The sequence below is a fragment of the Lytechinus variegatus genome, chromosome 1 (assembly GCF_018143015.1).
Source record: "Lytechinus variegatus isolate NC3 chromosome 1, Lvar_3.0, whole genome shotgun sequence".
In the NCBI taxonomy this organism is placed as follows: domain Eukaryota; kingdom Metazoa; phylum Echinodermata; class Echinoidea; order Temnopleuroida; family Toxopneustidae; genus Lytechinus; species Lytechinus variegatus.
This window is the reverse complement of record NC_054740.1, coordinates 51,812,929-51,836,764: the sequence shown is the minus strand read 5'-3', so window position 1 is coordinate 51,836,764 and position 23,836 is coordinate 51,812,929. Positions and strand designations below refer to the sequence as shown.

Here is a 23,836-nt window from a genome sequence, read left to right as displayed (position 1 = left end):
CCTGAAACTTGCACAGGATATTCAGTGATACTTGATTTCTCTTCTGTCCAAGTGTCAAGTCAGATCAATAAACTTGCAGTTATGATGGTAATTCAACAGATACCCCCATTATGGCCAAAGTTCATTGACCTTTGACCCTGGTCATGTGACCTAAAATGTGCACAGGATTTTCAGTGATACTTGATTACTCTTATGTCCAAGTTTTATGAACTAGACCAACATCCTTTCTAAGTTATGATGGTAATTCAACAAATACCCCCAATTCGGCCAAAGTTCATTGACCCTAAATGACCTTGATCATGTGACCTGAAACTTGCACAAGATGTTCAGTGATACTTGATTACTATTATGTCCAAGTTTCATGAATGAGATCAAAAAAGTTTTATAAAGTTTTTATTGTAATTCAAAAGATACCCCCAAATCGGCCAAAGTTCATCGACCCTAAATGACCTTTGTCATGTGACGTGAAACTCTAATAGGATCTTCAGTAATACTTGATTAACCTTATGGCCAAGTTTCATGAACTAGGCCCATATACTTTCTAAGTTATGTCATTTCAAAAACTTAACCTCAGGTTAAGATTTGATGTTGACGCCGCCGCCGCCGTCGGAAAAGCGGCGCCTATAGTCTCACTCTGCTATGCAGGTGAGACAAAAACAAAAGGAATAGTGAGTGAATGACACCATCAACTCTCTCTCATTTGGATGTAGCTGGCTCGTTCATATAACCGTTTTTGTGAAATGAAGCGAAACTTTGAAATGTCATAACTTTCTTATTTTACATCCGATTTTGATGAAATTTTCAGTGTTATGCTCGTTGAATTTTTCTCTTCTTATTCAAATCAAGTTTTTGTTGGGGTGGACTTGTCCTTTAATGAAAAAAAAGGTCATGAACGCAAAAATATAGTTGGAAAGAGTATCTTCTAATTAATTTGATACCATATTTACATGTGTGTGGTATTTGTTAACGCTAAGGTAATTATTGGGTATTCATTAGTAATGTAAATTTTGACTTGCGCCATAGTAAGGCATGACTGCAGTCATGAATCCAGTTGCCAAATTTTCAATGTCATAATCCTTCAATTTTAACTATATTTGCAAATCCCTTTGCAATGAAAATAAACTGGAGAATCAATATTATTAAGTGTTATAATAATGTAAATAATTTAAAAAGTTGTTTCAAAATGGTTAATTTAACCATTGTAGGATTATGACATTGACATCTGCATTCATTAATTGCAGTCATGCCTAACTTTGGCGCAAATCCAAGCGTTAAAACATACCACATGTTATCAAAGAATTTGGGAGAACATTTTTTCACGCCATATGTGTTCACGACATAATTGTTGTTCTTTAAATGGAGATTAGTGTGAGGTGTTAGTTTTTTTTTTTTACTTCTTCTCACACAGTATATGCATACTTTGACCAATTCTGAAGTTAGTATGCAAGTGATTATTTAGTTTCATTGAAAATGAAACAACCCCAAAATATGCGTCCGGCGATCGCCTACATTGGGCAAGGCATTAAAAGAACTTACACTATTTATAGTTCTCACAACAGAATGAAACAAGGTACACAAGTTTCCAGACAACAGACATTATAATTGTTTAACTGTGTAATGACAGTTTCACAGGATACAATGTTAGGATACCATTTTCTTCAGCTTAAAATGCATGCATTTTTCATCGTTAATACATGTAGCTTATAGCCATGATTAGCATTTACTGTGAGTTTATATTTTTAATAACTGAACCGAGATGGAGTTGTGCCAAAACAACAACCTATCTTTATATTGCCAAGATACATTGTAGAATCAAGAAAAAAAATATTCTCAATATGGTAGTAAGTCGAATGGGAAGCAATTCTTTCAACTGGACAAAAAAGTAAGTCTTACAGATTGTTAGTAATTCACCTATGTTTTAACAAGATAGACTACTGAAATAACTTTTTTTTTGGGGGGGGGGTGGTAGTACGATTAGAAAGAACTTCCAAGTACATGTTCAGCATCTGTGCATGGCTAACATCCCAAACCACTGATATGCAAAGTATAAATGCAAATGGTTTGACATACACATTCCTATCATCAGACAATGCATTCTAATTTCTAAAATTGTCTAATCTACAGAGTTTGCCTGTTTAACAACCTAACATCTACAGCAAATGGGGGAAATGAAACAAACAAAACGCAAACAAATAAAATGAAAAAGAAAAAAAAATGTCCCTGCAGGAAGAATATATCACATATTACTTGACAAAAAAAACATAGTATTCAATTTATAGTTCCATTACACGTTTCTAATATCTGTTATCACAATAAAAAAATGCATAAATGCTACGTTTCCGATACACATTGAACCAGAAATATTCACGACGACACAAATCTTAAATAAACATGTGATCCAAATGCAACATGACTTGTAGAGAGCTATTAAAGAAATTTTAATCTATAAATATATCTGTCAACTTTTTTCCTCCCCCTTGGAATACACTTGTCTATCGCCCCTTAGGTTTTGAATTTGAATGGCTGTCTCATGGATGAAAAGCTTAGGACCATCCCGAAGTATTCCCAAGTTTGTTCAAGTGGACCCAGCAAAAGACAAGTGCAGCCCTACCTCAAGTGCAAAGCATCATCAGTAAATCCTAATGTGTATAACATGTGAAACACAGAAAGATGTGCAATAGTACAGCATAAACAAACTTCAACATTCGAAAATACACATTTCCACCTTTTAAATTATTCAACATGTAATTTGATGACTTAAAGGGCTATAAAATAAAATGGTCACCTCAGACAAATGCAGTTACATGTATATGGTATCTTAACCAATGATACATACATGTACTGCACTAAAATCACCTTACCAAGGTGTGTTCCTTTTAAACATAAGGGAAGTCAAATCATTGTTTATAAACCTATGACATCTCAAAATTTATTAGCTGCAGGTTACCAACATCAATTTTTTTCTTTCTTTCTAAAAGCATAATGTGAAACTGCTACATATCTGGTCAATTCTAAATCATAAAAATGTTGTAGTTTACTTGACCTACCCACCTCTACATGTAGTGCATGGTTCTGGGTTATTCAAAGGCAATTACAAAAGGTGCAATGAAACGGAAATAAAAAACATCAATTAAATGCATCATGGAATCCTTTAAGTTCAGTTTCATCAAAAAAAAATATCACAAAATAATCTATCCAGCAATAACATAGACATGTACAATGTAAATAGATTGCTAGAAATAAATAGAAAATTTTCCCTCACACTCGTCTCTGCTATTTGGCCAGATCCTTTTTTTGCAAACAAAGTGTTAAATTTGAAAGTTTCACAAAGGCAAGTACTTTATGCATACCTATTCAATTACTGGATGTTCTTTGACATTCCTTCCCTTTTTATAACATTACTTTTAAGCTGAACTATGGTAAGTTAACAACATTCAAAATATGCAGTTGGACATGTTATCGAGTCAGTGACATAGAACACTGAACTAACTTTATTGTACAGTACAGAAGTAGCTACTGAAACAGTATGATTCTATGGTTAACGGTTGATTTACAGTTCTTCCTACATAATATATTTTGTGACACAATTTGGTTGCAAAAGAAAGTTACACCATAGACTTTAATCCATCTGTCACATACATGTAAATAATAGGTGTCTTAAATGCGTAAACATAAGCACCCTTCACCCTTGAACACTCATTCACTTTGTTTTTAAGTCACCAAGCCCTATCCATTCTGTCCTTGCCATCTCCAGAATTGGTAAATAAGACATCAAAAGGTTAGGATGCTTCCTCCAAGCCCTTTTTGTTTGGATACACGATTTGTTATTATGGGAACATTTACGGCACACCTATAATTCAGCATCAATCAAGTTTAATTTTGAGCTTCTTCCTGGTCTGCTTGATCATCTGCAGAATCTGACGTCCACAACTGTTGACAAAAAATAAAAAAGAAAATATCATTTACATGTAAGTTGGTAGGAATAGATGATGGGCTGTAATGAAAACAAGTGGAATGCCTCTGGCCGTCTCACCTGCATCACACGGTTCAATATAGCAGCAGTGCTGACTTTGAAAACTACTCTAACTCGCACAAGATCTTCAATGATACATGGTTACTCTTATGTAGACTTTATGAACTAGACCAATAAACTTCAGAGATATGATGGTTATTCAATAAAAAAAAACACAACATGGCCAAAGTTTATTGACCTTTCATGACCTTTGACCTTGATCATGTGACCTGATACTTGATGTCCAAGTTTCATGAATCAGATCCATAAACTTTCAAAGTTATGATGGTAATTCAAAAGATACACCCAATTCGGCCAAAGTTCATTGACCTTTGACCTTGGTCATGTGACCTGAAATGCGCACAGGATGTTCAGTGATACCTGATTACTCTAATGTCCAAGTTTAACGAACTAGACCAATAAGCTCAGCCAAAGTTCATTGACCCTAAATGACCTTTGACCTTAATCATGAGACCTGAAACTTGCACAAAATGTTCAGTGATGCTTGATTACTACTATGTCCAAGTTTCATGAATCAGATCCATAAACTTTCAAAGTTATGATGGGAATTCAACAGATACCCCAATTCGGCCTAAGTTCATTGACCCTAAATGACCTTTGACCTTGGTCATGTGACATGAAACTCTACTAGGATGTTCAGTAATACTTGATTAACCTTATGGCCAAGTTTCATGAACTAGGTCCATATACTTTCTAAGTTATGATGTAATTTCAAAAACGTAACCTTAGGTTAAGATTCGATGTCGATGCCGCCGCTGCCGTCGGAAAAGCGGCACCTTTAGTCTCACTCTGCTATGCAGGTGAGACAAATATTAGGGGAAAACTGAATCACCCAATTAAAGAGCAAGGTTGTGAATTCAGCAATTCAAATTTTAGGGACTATGGGATTCTCTTCCACATTTTTTCTATTTTGTTTTATTAGTTCATGCATTTCTCTGTTGTTTTTTTTTTAACACTATTTCAATCATAGACATAATATCAATGAAACAAATTTCGGGTTATAAACTAGATTGTCATTGCCTTCTTTCTTTAAGGGGGAAAAAATGTTAAAAACACTTTTCCCCATAAGTTGCTGAAATGACTATTTCACATAGATTTTTACGTCCTTGAAATGCTGATTCATTTCCCATTTCCTTGAAATAATCTAGATTTAGTTTATCGATGAAGGACAGGTGATTTATACCCTCGCCTATGTCATTACCATGGTAATGAAGCTCACAAAACATTTATAAAATGAATCTTGCATTTCTTTACCCCAGATTAATATTTGTCCCAACTTTAACCAGCAGTGGCTAAAAGCTAGGGAAGAAGATTACCAGACTCTTTCTGGATTTTTTGCCATATGTGGTTACCATGGATGGAAACACAATTTCTGACAAATGCAAAATATGTGTCTTGTGTATCTTTAGTTTAAGACCTACGTGCATACTCCTAAATTTCATGATCATACAGTCAGTCTACAAGTCCCCATGTTAATGAGAAAGATTTATCCTAGTCCTCTCGTGGCTGAATTCATGTCTCTGCAAAATCTTGTGAATTGTGAGATTTTCTCAAAGAATTTAACCACTTTCTCCTTGAGTAAAATTGATTAGTTTTGTACACAGGAAAGAGTATTTACTATTTGGGCACAAACATTATTTATATCATCAGAAAGCTCAAAATATACTTTATTACAATGTCATTCATGATATGTGGCATCTTTTAGATGGGGCAGCAGCCAGCTTTTTCCATCAAGATGCAAAAAGAGATTTCTTAAATTTCTGAGTAACATAAAATCCAGAGTTTTGTAACCGATTACCCGGACGTCGCAAATTTGGTCTCAAAAGATGCGCGAGACTTGAAAGTATAAACTCTGGGTGGCGCAGTCAAAAAATTTTGCGCGGGGGAATGATCGCAGAAAATGTTGTGGGGGGGGGGGGGGTGATTCAACCCCCCCCGGTCAGTTTAGGGTTAAATGTCCAGAGAAATCAAAGAGGATAAAATAGACGCTTAACAGATGATAACGGACATAGAGCATTTGTTGCTCATATGTGTCACAGGTTTATAGTCCTTCCTTCTTTTTTAGGTTCAATTTATTTTTTCTGCAAATTGGAATGGAATACTGCCCAAGTAATTTTGAAAATATTGTACTATTGAGGGGCCCAGTAGAAACACTTTGGGATAGAAAAGTGCAGTCACGGAAAAAGTCATTGAATATTGATGAAAACGGTCTGCAAGAGGAAGAATGATTACTGGAAAGTGGAAATATCTTTGATGACATCACCGTCATTAGAAAAACAGCGCCAATAAAACAGGGTTAAGATTTTTCATTAATTTTCATCGATGGACAAGTCCCAATAGAATCAAATCAGACAGTATTAGTGCTGTTGTCAATACACCTTATATCGACATTGATTTCGACAACAGATTTTCAATGTTTTCGACATGTCGACATGCACGCACCCAAATTGACATGTAAACATGAAAAAAAGGGGCCTAGCCTAAAGTCACAAGTGTAAAGCTAACCTGAAAAGTTGGAAGAATTTATCCACGGTAATTGGCGCAATTAAAAGGTTTATTCAGCTTAGCCTTAGCAGTGCATTAAATAAGCCTGCGACTGCGAGCTGCACGGCAGCAGAAATACGTCTGCGGTGCAGGGGCCCTAGCCTGGCCCGATGATCAAATCATAGACCATGCAGCCTGCTAGCGAGCGTAGCATGCAGCATTCACCTTGCTTGATAATACTCTGCTCCTCAATGTATGAATTTTCACATAGACGTGAGCAGCAGCGAACACGTTTTTGTCGAAGTTTTTTATGATCTCAAAAGAGTCCAGACTCCAGCATAGCATGCACGTCCCCCAAGTCCATCTACCATCCAAGTTTGGTTGAAAAGCGACATACGGTTGCGGAGTTAGGTGTCATAAGAGTCTTACACGTGAACTTTGTTGACCTGAAAATGACCTTTGACCTTACCCTATGACCTCAGACTGCAGCATAACATGCAGGTCCCCCAAGTCCATCTACCATCCAAGTTTGGTTGAAAAGCGACTTACAGTTGTGGAGTTAAGAGTCTTGCATGTAAACTTTAACGTTGACCTGAAAATGACCTTTGACCTTACCATGTGACCTCCGACTGCAGCATAACATGCACGTCCCCCAAGTCCATCTACCATCCAAGTTTGGTTGAAAAGCGACATACGATTGCGGAGTAAGGTGTCATTACATGTTTGTGACGGACGGACGACACTTGGATCCTTAAGTCTCGCCTTCACCTCTGGTGGGCGAGACAAAAACTTGATTCTCCGGACTTCAGAATAAATGTGGATTAAATTGGTTATTTTGGAAGTGAATTCACTTTAGCTTAGTTTAAATATGTTTCCCTAAACTGAGCCTGTATTATAGATCTAGACCTAGTGTGGGGATATCACTTGTGTCAAGGTGAATACATTTGATTGAGAGAGTGTAAATGCCACGATTGAATGATGTTAGGGAGACTAGGCTAAATTACAGTCTTTTTTTCATGTCGACATTGTCGATGTCGGAATTTATCATTAAGTGACATGTTGACATGTATTTTTGTTCCCGACAACAGCACTAACTAATACAGATCCAAATTGAATGGACATGTACATGAATAGCCATTTTCCCATACTCACAGTTAAATTGTCTCTCAGCAACTGCATAATTAGCGTGCTGTCTTTGTAGGAATCCTCCTGAAGTTGATCCAGTTCTGCAATAGCATCATCAAATGCCTAAACACAGAGAGAAAAAAAAAAAAATTTAAACCTCAAATGTGCACTGAAATTTGAAAGGTGTTTTAATAGGTTGAGTTGCATTAATCAGCCATCTTTTCAAGCAGACGTATTGACAGTGATTTTCTGTTTTAAAAAAATGCCTTTCCCGTTTCAGAAAATCTCAAATTCTGTTTCAGCATGTCAGAAAACGGAAATTCCGTTTCCCCATAGACTTTGTACACACGGAAAAGAGACAATTCTGTTTACAATTGAATAGCAAAATCACAACATGTACACTCGCGCTGGTCAAAATTTGTATCTGCTACTGTACCAACAGCACAATAGAATCCGTTCTAATCAGATCTATGCGGGAGCATAAAATATTTTTACGTACACATTTAGCATGCATACATCCTCACCTTCCACATTATTAGCATTATTTCACAGTGAAATGATATTTCGATAATTTTGGGTTTTTTTGGACATTGTTATCATCAGTCAACGGCTTTTGCCAATCCGCCATCTTGGATTTTAATAATGACATCATCCACACCTTCATCATTTGGTAGTTCATATCCTTCAAACGCTAAAGATATGAAAAAAAAGGTGTTTTTCAACATTTTTTTCGCAATACAGGGGCTCGACCCAAGACTACATGCAAACTTGGTTGCAGTCAGTGCTCACAGGGTTTCTTGGGAAACTAATTAAGGTCCCATAAAATCCAGCATTGACAAATTACTGCTCTCCCATGGGACTGAACAGATCCAGCAGTAATCCCTCTCTATGCCCATATGAAAAAAATTGCTGATATGCATCGTTGATTTTATATGAATATTTTTCCAACCATTACGTCATCTTAGGTACGGGTCTAATGGGGATTCCCGAAATTGCCGTATCCTATTAGTCGTGCGTCCGATATCGTGCTGTTACATCTTCAAACGTAGAGGGCAGCAACACACGACCATGTAGTTGAACGATATGTGCGCATGTCATTGTGAAGCCCAACCTAGCCGGGTACCGGCACGGGGTACAATTGATGTGCTGATGTTGAGTGCAGTCACAATGTTTTAATTGTCATGATAGTAGCGAAGTGAGATCGTGTTTTCTGGGGTTTTGTGGCCATTTAATATTCTCATTTTGTTGTGATTTTAGAGTTATTTCTGTCACTCTTCTGTGTATTTTGAGGGAAAATACGTTTTCCCTGATTTTCTGTTTGAAATGCCACTTTTTGTTTCAAAAGGCCCTTTCCGTGAATTCTGTCTGTTTCCGCAATCGCGGAAAATCACTTCCCTTACAGATGTCCACTTGTTTGTAAGCAAAACTCACAAAAAATGCAGCTACACTGTTGGCATTTTATTACGATAAACATGTAGATTGTGAATAGCTAATTTTCATCCAATAGAACAAACAATATCCAATGGTTGTTTTCTCCTTGTATGGTTTTTGTATAATACCCCTATGTCCACATTTCATGAACTATATCGATAAACTTTTTTAAGTTATGTTGGCAGTTCCACAAATACCCCCAATATGGCCAAAGTTAATTCACCATAAATGACCACTGACATTGGTCATGTGACATGGAATTCATGAATACGTTTACATCCAAGTTTCATGAACTTGGATCCATACTTTCAAAGTTTTCGGCCGTTGATCAAGAAAATTGGCATGGGTTACCCATGGCATAATCTTCAAAACATAAAATGAGAAGTTTTCTCTAATTAATATCCCTAAAATGCTAATTTTTGGATCACAGACTCTTAATAGGAATATAACCAAATACATTTAAATAAAAAATCCATCATAATTCATTTTTTTATGTATTTTATCTTTTTTAAATTTCTTATAAGAATGTATTTCTTTTTTCTGACATTTAATTATTGTTTCTTCAATGGAAATTGTTGGGGACTTTATTTTGACCATAAACAAGATGACAAGTGGAATGCCTCTGGCTGTGTCACCTGCATCACGCGATTCAACATAGCAGCAGTGCTGACTTTGAAAACTACTTTAACTCGCACAAGAAGTTCAGTGATACTTGGTTACTCTTATTTCCACGTTTTATGTACTAGACCAATACACTTTACAGAGATAGGATGGTAATTCAACAAATACCCCCAATGTGGCCAAAGTTCATTGACCTTTGACCACGATCATGTGACCTGAAACTTGCACAGGATATTCAGTGATACTTGATTACTCTTATGTCCAAGTTTCAAAAGTCAGATCAATAAACATGCAAAGTTATGATGGTAATTCAACAGATACCCCCTTATTACCAAAGTTCATTGACCTAAAATGCACACAAGATGTTCAGTGATACTTGATTACTCTTATGTCCAAGTATTATAATCTACACCAACATACTTTTAAATTTATGATGGTAATTCAACAAATACCCCCAATTCGGCCAAAGTTCATTGACCCTAAATGACCTTTGACCTTGATCATGTGACCTAACTAAAACTTGCACAGGATGTTCAGTGATACTTGATTACTATTATGTCCAAGTTTCATGAATCAGATCCAAAAACTTATAGTTTTGATTGTACTTCAACAGATACCCCCAAATTGGCCAAAGTTCATTGACCCTAAATGACCTTTGACCTTGGTCATGTGACGTGAAACTCATGCAGGATGTTTGGTGATACTTGATGATTAACCTTATGTCCAAGTTTAATGAACTAGGTCCATATATTTTCTAAGTCATGATGACATTTCAAAAACTTAACCTCAGGTTAAGATTTTTATATTGATTCCCCCAACATGGTCTAAGTTCATTGACCCTAAATGACCTTTGACCTTGGTTATGTGACCTGAAACTCTAATAGGATGTTCAGTAATACTTGATTAACATTTCATGGTCTAGGTCTACATACTTTTTTTACGATTGTGATATCTTAAATAATTAACCGCAGGTGAGATTTCACTGTTGACGTCGCCTCCACAAAAAAGTGGCGCCTAAGAAGTCTCGCTCTGCTTTTTAGGCAAGAAATAAAATTTTGAAGAAAATTTTCTCCTTTAAGGCTTTAAACATCAAAATAGCCCAGTCTCTGTACAGTAGGGTTAACCATGGTTAAGATTTCAATGTTAACGTTGCTGTCGGAAAAGAAGTGCTGAAACTAGTCTTGGTCTGCTGGTGAGACAAAGTGGCTCACTTACTTGTTTAGCCAACTGACAGGCTCTATCTGGTTTATTTTCAATTTCATAGAAGAAAACTGAGAAGTTCAGTGCCAATCCAAGTCTGATGGGATGTGTTGGTGCCATACGTTCACTGGCTTTATCCATTGCCTCTTGGTAAGCTTCACTGGAGCATTTAACAGAGTCTAGAAACAGAAGGGGAAAGTACCAAGATTAATTTTAACTTAAAGAGTATAATTCGCCTTCTTAAAGGGATGATCCAGGCTGAAATATCTCAATAAATATAGTAAAACTCAGAGCAAAATGCTGAAAATTCGATCAAGATCAAATAAAAAAATAACGAAGTTATTGAATTTTTTTAGAATTGCATTAATCCGATGAACTAGACCAACAAACTTTCAAAGTTATGATGGTACTTCAACAAATAGCCCCCAACAACTTGGCCAAATTTCATTGACCCTTAATGACCTTTGACCTCAATCATGTGACCTGAAACTTGAACAGGATTTTCAGTGATACTTGATTACTCTTATGTCCAAGTTACATGAATCAGATCCATAAACTTTCAGTTATGATTTAAGTCAACAATAACAGATACCCCCAATGTGGCCAAAGTTCATTGACCCTAAATGACCTTTGACCTTGGTCATGTCATGTGAAACTCAAGAAGGATGTTCAGTAATACCTGATTAACCTCATTTCCAAGTTTCATGAACTAGATCCATATATTTTTTAAGTTCGGATATTTCAAACACTTAACCTTGTTAAGATTTTGATGTTGATTCCCCCAACATGGTCTAAGTTCATTGACCCTAAATGGCCTTTGACCTTGGTCATGTGACCTAAAACTCAGGCAGGATGTTAAGTAATACTTGATTAACCTGATAGTCAAGTTTCAGGAACTAGGCCCATATACTTTCTAAGTTTTACTGTCATTTCAAAAATTTAAACTTTGGTTAAGATATGGTGTTGAAGCCCCGACGCCGTCGGAAAAGAGGCGCCTATAGTCTCACTCTGCTACGCAGGTGAGAGAAATATGAACAATGTCTATTGTCTAACGTAACTTTTACTTTTTGAATTATATTCCCTCAGTGAAACAGATTGTCATTACGATGCCTATATGGGGCCAGTGCGTGGGACAAAAGCGTGTGTCTGTCAGTGACTGTGAGTTGACCGAGACTGGTTCGGATTGACTCTCTGCGTGATACGTTTCATTTCAAACGTAAATGTTGTCATCTGCAAATATCATTGTTTTGGGAAGAATTCTGCATGGGTTCCTTTTTTGTGATCACGGAAAATTCAAACGATCATGACTTTGTTCTGTCATCTGCTTGTGTACGGCCCTCGCATATATGACAGAGCAAAACGTAGACATAATTTTCCTGCCTTCAAAATTTGATGCATTAATGTTTGATTTTGATTGAATCACAGCCGTCAAACACCGGTTTACAAAATAATCAATATGACTCGGGCTTAAATTTACTTGAATTTTGGTCTGTAAAAAAAACAGTTTGAAAAATATCAGGATGGAATAAGATATTCTTACCCTCTTTATCACTTGATTTCTTCATCACTTCGGCCAAGTATCGGAAGTAGTCTCCTTTCATCTTCAGGTAGAAAACATGGCTATCTGATTGTTGACTATCTTTATTTTGCTTGTCTTCGTTGCTTTCCTTTTCCGCTTTTGGTATGAGGTGTTTGTCAAGCAAGCACTGAATAAAAATTGAAAATGGGAAGAAGAATAGTAAAGTCATTGAACATGAAACATTGGATGAATATAAACCCCTCAAAAAAAGTTCTGCAACTCAAGTTTGAGTGCTAATAAATTTCTTAGTGTGCCATCATCATATGGAAAAGTGGTATCATTGGAAAGTATGATTACCGTAAGTAACGGTGTATTAACCGCACCTTTTTCTCGGCGGGATAGAAGCAAAAGTCGGGGGTGCGGTTTATACACGGTGACGGGTCTGAGCCGGCCCGCCGTAACCCTTCCCGTACATGTACGATGTCTGCCAGTTCACAACACATCCAGTGGCCGGGCGTAGCCGCCCAGGCAATGTCGTTTAGAGGGGTATGAGCCGCGGGTAATGGGAAGCGATTATTACGATCTTAAGTAAATGTTGTCCATAACAAACGCACCCACCTTCAAGGCACTAATTTTGACTTTATTCTCGATTCAAAGTAGTGAAGTTCCCTGGCTAATTTAAAAGAGACGCCAAGCATACTCGGTAATATTTTGTCACCGATAAGCGAGAGTTGAGTGAGCTTAGAGATTGCGTTGTAATGTGGTTATAGTGCGACTTAAGCTGGCGCTATTCAAAGTCCTGTTTCGCGCCAGCTTTTTTTTTTCCTTCCTGTTTGCTTTTCATAAGATACCATGTAAACCACGCACGAGGGAGACGGCATGAAGCCGTAAAAAACAACTGGAAAAAATGTCAATTTCTTTGTTTCTTGAACCTTCCTGTATTCCCATATCCAAAATTCATGCTAAGACATTAAATTTCTGAAAATGGTAGTGAGGTTGTGATGCAAGAAATGTGAATGTTTCTTCCTCCTACGCTGGGAAAGACACATCATAATTTGATGTACTGGCATGACTGGTACTGTATCGTAGTTTGCAATGTAATAGCAGTGCTGTGTGTGTGCGTGTACACTGTGACTGTGAGGTGAGTGAGTGTGTAAGTTGCCAATATTGTCGGGATTGTTCTTTCTAACATTTGTAGATGAATTGATAAAGAACAGCAGATTTCCGCATACCGGTAATCTCTTTGGATACTTTGAAATCTTAGATTTTGTTTCTTCGTACCTCAAATATGCATGTAAATGTAAGATTTTTTTTTTTTTTTTTTTTTTTGTAGTCCAAAGTTGGGGGTGCGGTTAATACACGGGTGCGGTTAATACACGGGTGCGGTTAATACACCGTTACTTACGGTATTCCTCTTTACGATCATGTGTCATTTGTAATGCTAGTGTTATCATGAAATACACAGACATGATCAATATGCAGCAATGTAAAAAATGAAATGTTGCAAAATTTGTTGCCATGTCATTGTCATGTTTGAGTTCTACAACTCAAACTGCAAGTTTGAGTGCTAATAAATTTCTTAATGTGCCATCATCATGTGTAAAAGTGATATCATTAGAAAGCATGATTATTCTTCTTTACAATCATGTGTCATTTGTAATGCTAGTGTTATCGTGAAATACACAGACATGATAATACGCAGCAATGTTAGAAATGAAATGTTGCAAAATGCGTCGTTTCCAATAGCGAATTTTCAATTGTTTCGAGGATGGACCGAGTGCATTCACTGTCACCTGCATGGTGGAAATTCTATAGAAATGGAGACTTGTTAGCAATCAATGCATTTTGCAACATTTCACTTGTGACTTTTCTCAATGTTCAGGGTGACTGCATATTCCATGATTACATAATCACAGCAAATGGCATGTCATTGTAAAGAGGAATAATTCAGCTTTCCAATGATACCAGTTTCATCTTTTATACTTCATTAACCAAAAAGATATCATCCCCCAAAACTGAGTTGCAAAACTTTTGAGGGGTTTAGAAATTTGGACAAACAAAATAAAGCAATCTGTCGTTTGTGCGAATGTGAAAAAATTGTGCACAGACATTCCAAATTGCGTTTTCACTTTCAGATTGCAATAACTTCATCAGATGGGAAAGTTACAAACATTGCAACTGCCCTTATCCAGGGCTCATTAACACTAACAAGTGGAATGCCTCTGGCCGTCTCACCTGCATCACGCGGTTCAATATAGCAGCAGTGCTGACGTTGCATACTACTCTAACTCGCACAAGATGTTCAGTGATACATGGTTACTCTTATGTCCTCTTTTTATGAACTAGACCAATAAACTTACAGAGATATGATGGTTATTCAACAAAAAACCCCAACATGGCCAAAGTTCATTGACCTTACATGACCTTTGACCTTGATCATGTGACCTGAAACTGGAACAGGATGTTCAGTGATACTTGATTACTCTTATGTACAGTTTCATGAATCAGATCCATAAACTTTCAAAGTTATGATGGTAATTCAACAGATACACCCAATTCGGCTAAAGTTCATTGACCTTTGACCTTGGACATGTGACCTGAAACACGCACAGGATGTTCAGTGATACTTGGTTACTCTAATGTCCAAGTTTAACGAACTAGACCAATAAACTTTCAAAGTTATGATGGTAATTCAACAGATACCCCCCGATTCGGCCAAAGTTCATTGACCCTAAATGACCTTTGACCTTAATCATGAGACCTGAAACTTGCACAAAATGTTCAGTGATGCTTGATTACTATTATGTCCAAGTTTCATGAATCAGATCCATAAACTTTCAAAGTTATGATGGGAATTCAACAGATATCCCCAATTCGGCCAAAGTTCATTGACCCTAGATGACCTTTGACCTTGATCATGTGACCTGAAACTTGCACAAAATGTTCAGTGATGCTTGATTACTATTATGTCCAAGTTTCATGAATCAGATCCATAAACTTTCAAAGTTATGATGGGAATTCAACAGATATCCCCAATTCGTCCAAAGTTCATTGACCCTAAATGACCTTTGACCTTGGTCATGTGACGTGAAACTCATGCAGGATGTTCATTGATACTTGATTAACCTTATGTCCAAGTTTCATGAACTAGGTCCATATATTTTCTAAGTTATGATGACATTTAAAAAACTTGACCTCAGGTTAAGATTTCGATGTTGATTCCTCCAACATGGTCTAAGTTCATTGACCCTAAATGACCTTTGACCTTGGTCATGTGATATGAAACTCTAATAGGATGTTCAGTAATACTTGATTAACCTTATGGCCAAGTTTTATTAACTAGGTCCATATACTTTCTAAGTTATGATGTCATTTCAAAAACTTAACCTCAGGTTAAGATTTGATGTTGACGCCGCCGCCGCCGTCGCCGTCGGAAAAGCGGCGCCTATAGTCTCACTTTGCTTTGCAGGTGAGACAAAAATAGTGCGGAAGCCGAACCGAAAGTTCATCGAACTTAGCACTTCAGACCCGAACGCCAAGGCTTCGTTTGATGGTTCAGTAAAAAAAATAAGGCACATTAATTTCACCAAATAATAACATGAACAGCTGGGGCTCCATAGATTCAAGTATAAAATAAGCATTTTTAATGGTGATTGTGCACAATAAGAATTCAAAAATATTTTCGAAATCCACTATGAAAGCTCTCATCTCGTCTTTGGTGGAATTGACATCAACTTCAGATTTTTGTAGGAAACATGAATATATTTTTTCTTCATAAAATAAGGGGACATTTGAAGCTAAACTGTATAAAAGTGGTTGAATTATGTATTGCCGTAAGCGATCGTGACTGTAATCATTCCGGTCCTTCAAGTTAACCCCGGTATAATTTCGTGGAGCTCAATGAATCATCGCTCTTATTTTTTTGAAAAGCTCCATAGAGCTCTTCAGAATCACTCTCCTTGAGGAACTCAAATCAATTCAATACAAAACATGTATGATAAATTATATATTTTTCTTAAAATTGTAAATGCAATAGCTGTGTAGCTATTTATTAATCTGTGGTATAAAAATTAAGCCTGGGTCATTATGTTTACAAAATAACACGCTCTATTTTCCATTATTCCTTGAAATTATTTAGAATTGGTTGATAACTATCAAGAAAATGTAGAATATTCAGCTTTCTTGACTGATGTCACAATTGGTAAATATTGTAGTCCCACATGTAGACTTCAATGGTGTTGCAACATTAACTGAAAAAGATCTTTGTTTGTTTTCCACTTGGTCGTGTTTGTTATCGTAGCCTAGCTACAAGATATATATATATAAAGGGAGACAATATCATGATCATCTTCCGATAAATATGAATCGTACGATTCTTGATATTTATCAGCCGATGCAAGTATGATCGCTTTCTATACTAGGGAGTTTGTTGACTCTGAAATCTTGAAAGAATACCAAAAAATTTGATACCATTGAAAAGCTAGTGAAATAAGAAAAACAATGGTACTTCAATCAGCTCGTTGTCTAATTATATTGGAGATATTCCAATTTACAGGGGAAAATATGCAGATTTTGTCCTGTCAAAAAAATATTAAAGGCCTGTTTGAGTGGGGAGACAGTGACATTTTAAAATCTTGAAGGGTGAGTGCAAAATTGGTACCATTGGAAAGCTTGTGAAAAAGGAAAATGGAGCTTGAATCAACTCATGTCAAATACTGACAGATAGTGTTGTTTAAAGGGAAGAATGTGTATATTTTAACAGCAAAAGTAGATATACATTACTGACACAAAATGCTATCAATGGGACAATGAGGCAAGGCATACCCTTGAATTATACACCATTTTATTCATGAAACTTCAAAGATCCCCATGGTATAGGTTTCTAGAGGGTTTTACCTCCTCCTTTAATGGCTTCATATTCTGAAAGTGGCATTTCACCGAACTCCCTATCTATATCTATAGCAAAGCCTTTGACAAGGTCCCACATAACCGCCTCACCCTGAAGTTGAGACATTATGGGATCCAAGATCGCAACCTCAAGTGGATACAGAGCTTCTTAACTGATCGTGAGCAGTCGGTAGTTCTTCAGGCTTAACATCTGAAGCATGCATCGTTGCATCGGACATCCCCCATGGGACTGTCCTCGGCCCCCACTCTTTCTGCTGTATGTTAATGATCTTCCCCAACAAGTCTTATCAGCAACCCGGCTCTTTGCCGATGATTGCATGCTGTATCAAGAAGATGTTCCGGAGTTCACTCAGAAAATCTAGGGCTATCCTGAAACGTCAGCTTATCCGCAAAGTGGAGCATGCCTCTGCTAGAGACAAGAAACTTTTCTATGAGATCATTAAAAGGAATAGAAGTGTTGGTGGTGCAAAACCTTGTACTGAATCCCTGCTGTACAAAAATCAGCAATATGATGGAGACCGCATATTGATAGGGTGGCAGAAATATTTCTCAGACCTATCCAGTAAATCAGATGATAGCAAAAATCATATAGGTCAATCAACTCTACTCCAACACTCCAAGCAAGAACATTGGACTGAGGTATGGCATGCCAAGTTCACATCAGAAGACTTAGATTCGGCTATTGATAAGCTGAAATGTGGAAAGGCAGGAGGTACTGATGAAATATCTCCAGAACATGTGAAATACCTTGGTGAGCATGCACGTCGTCTCATCCTACTTCTCCTCAACACATTCTACAAGTCAGCATATTGCCCGCATGCATTCCGGAATGGCCTCATAGTACCTATACATAAAGGAAAGGGGAAGGATGCTGAAGATCCAAAGAGCTATAGAGGAATAACTTTATCATCAGTCTTGTGTAAGCTCTATGAACTATGCCTGAAACCACAAGTACAATCCCAACTCAGCAGCAGCGACACCCCAGATGAGCTGCAATTTGGGTTCAGGTCTGGGTTCTCTTGTATACTGACATCTTTGTCCTTGGAGTTGATCGTCGAACTCAATAATGCAACCAAAAAGCCATCTTATGTTTGTTTCCTAGATGCAGAAAAGGCATTTGACACTGTGTGGCATGCTGGCCTCTTCCACAAGCTTAATTCTACCAACCTTGAACCTGAGATCCAAGAAGCTGTCCAGTCTCTGTACAAGGACCTCGAAAGCAGGGTTTTGTGGAAAGGCAAAGTTAGTGGGACAATTCCTGTCACACAAGGTGTTCGGCAAGGGGGTGTCCTCTCACCTATTATGTATACTGCCTTTATTGATGGTTTAATCAAGACTCTTAAGAGCAAGAGATTGGGCTGCTCAATTAACAACAGGTACTCAGGAATTATAGTTCTGGCTGATGACGTGGCACTAGTCAGTAATTCTGAAGCAGAGATGAAGGAAATGATTCAGGTCACATCGTCATATGCTAATGAATGGAAATACCGCATCAATCCATCCAAAAGCGCAGTTGTTGTTTTCACTCCTGGAAAGAAATCTATGGCGAGTACCTCCTTGGAAATGGATGGAGAAGTGATTCCTCAAGTTGGAGCATACACTCATCTTGGCATCAAGAAATCTGGAGCCCACCTTGATCCGACTGACGATATCATCAAGAAAGGACTAAACACCTTCTATGCCATGTCAGGTACAGGAGCTTACACTGGAGGTCTTGTTCCACTGCTCGTTGCCAAACTCTGGCTGACATTCTGCATCCCACGAATGCTTTACGGAGGCGAAGTTTTGAAACTTACAAAGGCAATGTTCCAGAAGCTAGATAAATGTCAGTCTCATCTATTTAAGAGAATCATTGGTGTCCCATTGACTGCACCAGATGAGATAGTCTTCTTGTTGACTGGCCTCATCCCTATTTCTCGTCAAATAGAGTTAAACAGACTCCTTCTACTAGGACATGTAATCAACCTGAGCCCTGGACGTTTTGAACTCAAGACCTTTCTTCATGCCTTTGCCCTCCTCACTCCTTCTATAAGAGCTTTGAAGGATTTACTACTTAAATACCAACTGCCTGACTTGAACTCACTTCTTGAATCGACTCCTTCATACCAGCAATGGAAGCAGGTGGTCAAAAGTAAAGTTCATGCAGCTGTGAGAGAGCAAGTGGTCGGAAGTATATCCCAGAAATCCTCCCTGAAGTTCTGGATGGGAAAATCAGAAATCAATGTAGAGGTACTCTATCCTCCCGGTCCTGTCAAGGATGGCTTGAGGCAAGCGTTAATATATCGAGCACAACTTCTTTCTGGGACATATCTAGTACAGGCTAGAAGATGTAAGATCGGAAAGAGCACTAATACCCTCTGTCCTCTTTGCAAGCTTGAAGATGAGACGACCGAGCATTTCATAGCATCTTGCATCTTTCTAAAGCATATTAGAGATGATTTCATACTAAAAATCAAGGAGATACTACAGGATCATCAATGGTATCTGGAGCATTCTTCTGACAAACCAGCTGTAAACTACAATTTCAATTTCACCCAAGATGTTCTTATTGCCTTTGACTCAAAGCTCCCCCTGGATATCAATGCCAAGCTATTAAAAGCGACTTTGATATATATCACAAAAATCCATAATAGCCGTTCCAGTGCTCTCCTGGCCTGATGAGTCACTATTATTCAGTCATCAAGATTCATATACGTCACATGCGGGTTGGACCCGACGATCTCCGAACCAAGCGGAGGGATGAGAACAGAGAGAGAGCTGTATCGAGAAATCACAAGTTCTGATGCTCGGATGTTACAAATCGCGCGATTTGCGTGCTGGACGCCAAGCAGAAGACAAAGAAATCAAGATGGCGACGTAAATGCGGCCGTAAGCTCTTCCCATCTTTTCATAACATTTTTCTCGTTTTTTAATGAATCAATAATCATATCAATATATATAAATTATTTATGATCACGAAATAAATTTTAATATTTGTTAAATAAGAATTGTTATCTCTAAATTGTTCGTTAAGACGGCATTGCTTTCCGGAACTATGTCATACATAAGCAGGTCAAGGGTCGATGCTATTATATTTCCCTTGTTTACATGTGGAACGAGGGGTCTACGCGGCATCAGTTAAGTAAGAAATCTTCATTTTTTTATATTTTTATATAATAATATTTGAAACCTTCCTACGCATTAGGTGTAGGAAAGTGTAAGAATGAATAAAATTAATAGAATTTTCGTGATTTTGTTTTAAGAAGATGGATTTCCCTAGGAAATCCATCTTTGTTTTGGTCCTTCGCTTAAAACACTATGGAGAAAGTGTCAAGATGTCAATGAAGTATATGACATATCTAAAAAAATCATCATTGCGTCCTCAAGACTAGGTGAGGCACACTAACACACAACGCTATTAATAACGTTATTAGGCCTATACCGGTATAATAGCATAATTTCTTTTTAGACACATTTCGGCATGAGCAGAACTCGAAACCCGGCTCACATTGAGATCTACGATCTTATCCGAAACATGCACTATAAGTTACCGACTGAGCTAAGCTGCCTCTCGAGCAATCGCATCCCATCCCATCCCTGACTCCGTGGAGAGTAGGTCTAAGGCTAAGCCTAGAATGATTTTCACTCTCCAAAAGCCTCCTGGTTAGGCTAACATTAACAGCTCCTGTTTTATGGACCCACGCCCTGGTTCCTGGGACTTTGGAGAGGAGAAAGTTCAAGTTAGTGAATGATTTTTACTCTCATTTTGAGTCAGATTTTTTAATGAACAGTGATGTCGATGAATATGATCATGAATTTTTTTACGAGAATCATGCAGAAAATGTGTAGGCCTAGCCTACAGTCAGATTGTCAGACGTTAAGCCCCGCTAGGTAAGGGGGAACTGGGCGCTAATGCAGTTTCGCACCGGTCGGTTACCAGCATACCTCATCACAAATATTTGTTCCCAAATGTCATGACAAGTCTCTCAGTCACATTTCGATGTCAATATATCCACCACTTTTCAAAATATCGTGATCGGGAATGGCTGTATTTCGGCTTCGATCCAACGTCGTTGATCGACACGGCGTAGACATCGCTTCGCGGATCGCTTGGATATCATTCACCGTGCACCGTAAATAATGTTGATATGAACTAAAGTTAGCAACCAAATCATGCGAACATAGATTCGCATGCGGCATGCTGGCAGTTTGTTCGCCACATTTTCGCATGATTAGGTTGCTAACTTCAGTTCATATCAACATTACGGTGAATCCAAGCGATCCGCGAAGCGATGTCTACGCCATGTCGATCAATGACGTTGAGATCGAAGCCGAAATACAGCCATTCCCGATCACAATATTTTGAAAAGTAGTGGATATATTGACATCAAAATGTGACTGAGCTGAGAGACTTGTCATGACATTTGGGAACAAGTATTGGTAATTAGGTGTGCTAGTAATCGACCGGTGCGAAACTGCATTAGCGCCGGGGAACTGTACAGACTTGGGGACTTAACATAACTTAACTTACTTAAGTTAGGCCCTTAATTTATTTTAGTCATGTTAGTTAGGGATCAACTTACCAAAACCTCCTTGCAAATGCCTGTGAGCTCTTCTTCCACCTTTTCCTTGTACTTCTGTGACAAGGCCTTCCTCTTTTCACTTTGTGCGTTTGCCTCGCCGCCGGTGCTGGCACTCTCCTTGGCTTCAATGCTACTGATTACTCTCCACGATGACCGCCGTGCTCCAACGACATTCTTGTATGCGACAGACAACAGATTCCTCTCTTCATTCGTCAATGATGTCTCCAACTCGGTCACTGCCTTCATTGCCTTTGCCATGTCGTCGTACCTCTCGGCTTGCTCCGCAAGCTTTGCCTTGTGAATAAGTTCTTCTTTCCTGCTGGTGTCTTTTTTACTGTCAGTCATGATTGCTTGACTTGGCTGCTACTTGATTTGACTTGTAATTGTACAAACTTATTTTACTCTGACGCTATCGCTAGCCTCGATCCTCGGCTCAAACTAGGCTTTCAAGCTCGTCGTCAGTCTAACGAGACTCGACTCCGACCGGTATTGAAAGTTAAAAGTCTAACATTTGAGAAGTCACAAATCTTACGGTTTCAACGCACACTATCAAAATAAGGCAAGTGTCATTGATCTTCTCCGAGCCTCTCAAGCTACGTTGACAAGCTGGATCTTAACTTGGCAAATCGTACTTGGTCTTGGTGGTTCTTTACGTAGCCTTTCGATAGAGTCACAACGGGTACCCACTACAACATGGGATTCTTGTACGTCAGATACATTATCTTCGCGCGAGATTTCGGGCGTCGTCTCATAGACTGTGTACACTGCATGTAAAAATGGCGGCGAATGGGGCCGGATCACTCAAAATCATTACAATAAATTATTCCGCAATGCTCAAATCCGAAGAAACTCTTTCATTCAGGGCACTTGTGATAACGATTTTACTTCTGAAATTATGATTTTGATTTTGAATAATACTAGATGCTTAATTAATATATTAAGCAATATTATTTCCGATCATTTAAGGAAGTATATCTAAGGATCTTGTTCCAGTTGACCAGTTTACCGCTATCTACATTTTTGCCTTCACTCGGTGAGGGGTTTCCTTTTATTAGAATCAAGGTGCTTGACGTTTCTGTAACCAGGCGATCGGGGGTGGGGTACGTACATCGAAATGTACGAGAATGAAGGTTGTACTACACCGGCCAAACGTAAAAAAAGGCTCTAGATATTGGCATCTCGGCCGGTGGGGGGGGGGGGGCAATTCCTTTGACGAGTGGATACCATGCGCGACCATGGGGTCTCGAAAAGCACCCTAAACACGGATTTTCCATAACCCTACCGTAAAAGGGGAACCCAGCCTTGGTCATAAATGTTGTGTTGGAAAAGAGAATGGTGAACATTTGAAAGAAATCGGACAAGCGATAAGAAAGTTATTGCTGCTTTAGATCCCTACAAGGACAACTTTCCCATTTGTGGTTTTCTCCTACCCATTCCCCTGGGGCAGTAATCTACATAATATAATCCAGGTAGTATATTGTTTTATGTCCCCATGAAAGAAAAGCATAATTTGAAGTATGATTTTGAAGAAAAAGAAATTTTAATCATTTTATGTATTAGTGCCTTACGACATCACATATGCGGCCAATTTAAAGTCTCTATGTCTATAATAGTGATTACCATTTTTTACATCTTTTAAAAATTCATAACTTTCTTATTGTTTGTCCGATAGGCCCTATTGTTCAAACTTTCACCTGTCAACATGTGTGATTTTTCTTTTTCCACTAAAACAAGTTTTTATTTGGCTTGGATTCCCCTTTAACAAACAAAACGATACTCTTGACAAGTATATTCCCTGAAATGAACCCCTAAACAAGTACAGCGATATTTTATATCACGGATCCGTCGGTCCTTTTGGTTCACGGTACATGGCCATCTTGCATCTTGCGAAAGATCGGACTCTAAACACGTAGTGTTGGGGCATTAAGACGATACATATTTCAATAATCAAAA

The 23,836-nt window shown here is 38.1% G+C and overlaps 1 protein-coding gene across 1 annotated transcript; it reads right to left on the bottom strand.

Annotated features, from left to right (window-relative positions):
- Positions 1-1,579: 1,579 nt before the first annotated feature.
- LOC121416183 (14-3-3-like protein 2) lies at positions 1,580-22,656 on the bottom strand. Its single transcript, XM_041609671.1, has 5 exons — positions 21,884-22,656; positions 12,435-12,600; positions 10,910-11,073; positions 7,670-7,765; positions 1,580-3,930 (listed from the first exon to the last, which is right to left on the bottom strand). Exons 1-5 carry the CDS (start codon positions 22,226-22,228, stop codon positions 3,874-3,876), a joined length of 828 nt encoding a protein of 275 aa, XP_041465605.1. The 5' UTR covers positions 22,229-22,656; the 3' UTR covers positions 1,580-3,873.
- Positions 22,657-23,836: the final 1,180 nt, after the last annotated feature.

Excerpts from the sequence above, each read along its gene's own strand:
- LOC121416183 (XM_041609671.1), bottom strand. The coding sequence starts at position 22,228 with ATGACTGACAGTAAAAAAGACACCAGCAGGAAAGAAGAACTTATTCAC. Across the intron at positions 11,074-12,434 it reads GAAATCAAGTGATAAAGAGG|ACTCTGTTAAATGCTCCAGT; the intron begins GTAAGAATATCT and ends TTCTGTTTCTAG. Across the intron at positions 7,766-10,909 it reads CCTGTCAGTTGGCTAAACAA|GCATTTGATGATGCTATTGC; the intron begins GTAAGTGAGCCA and ends CTCTGTGTTTAG.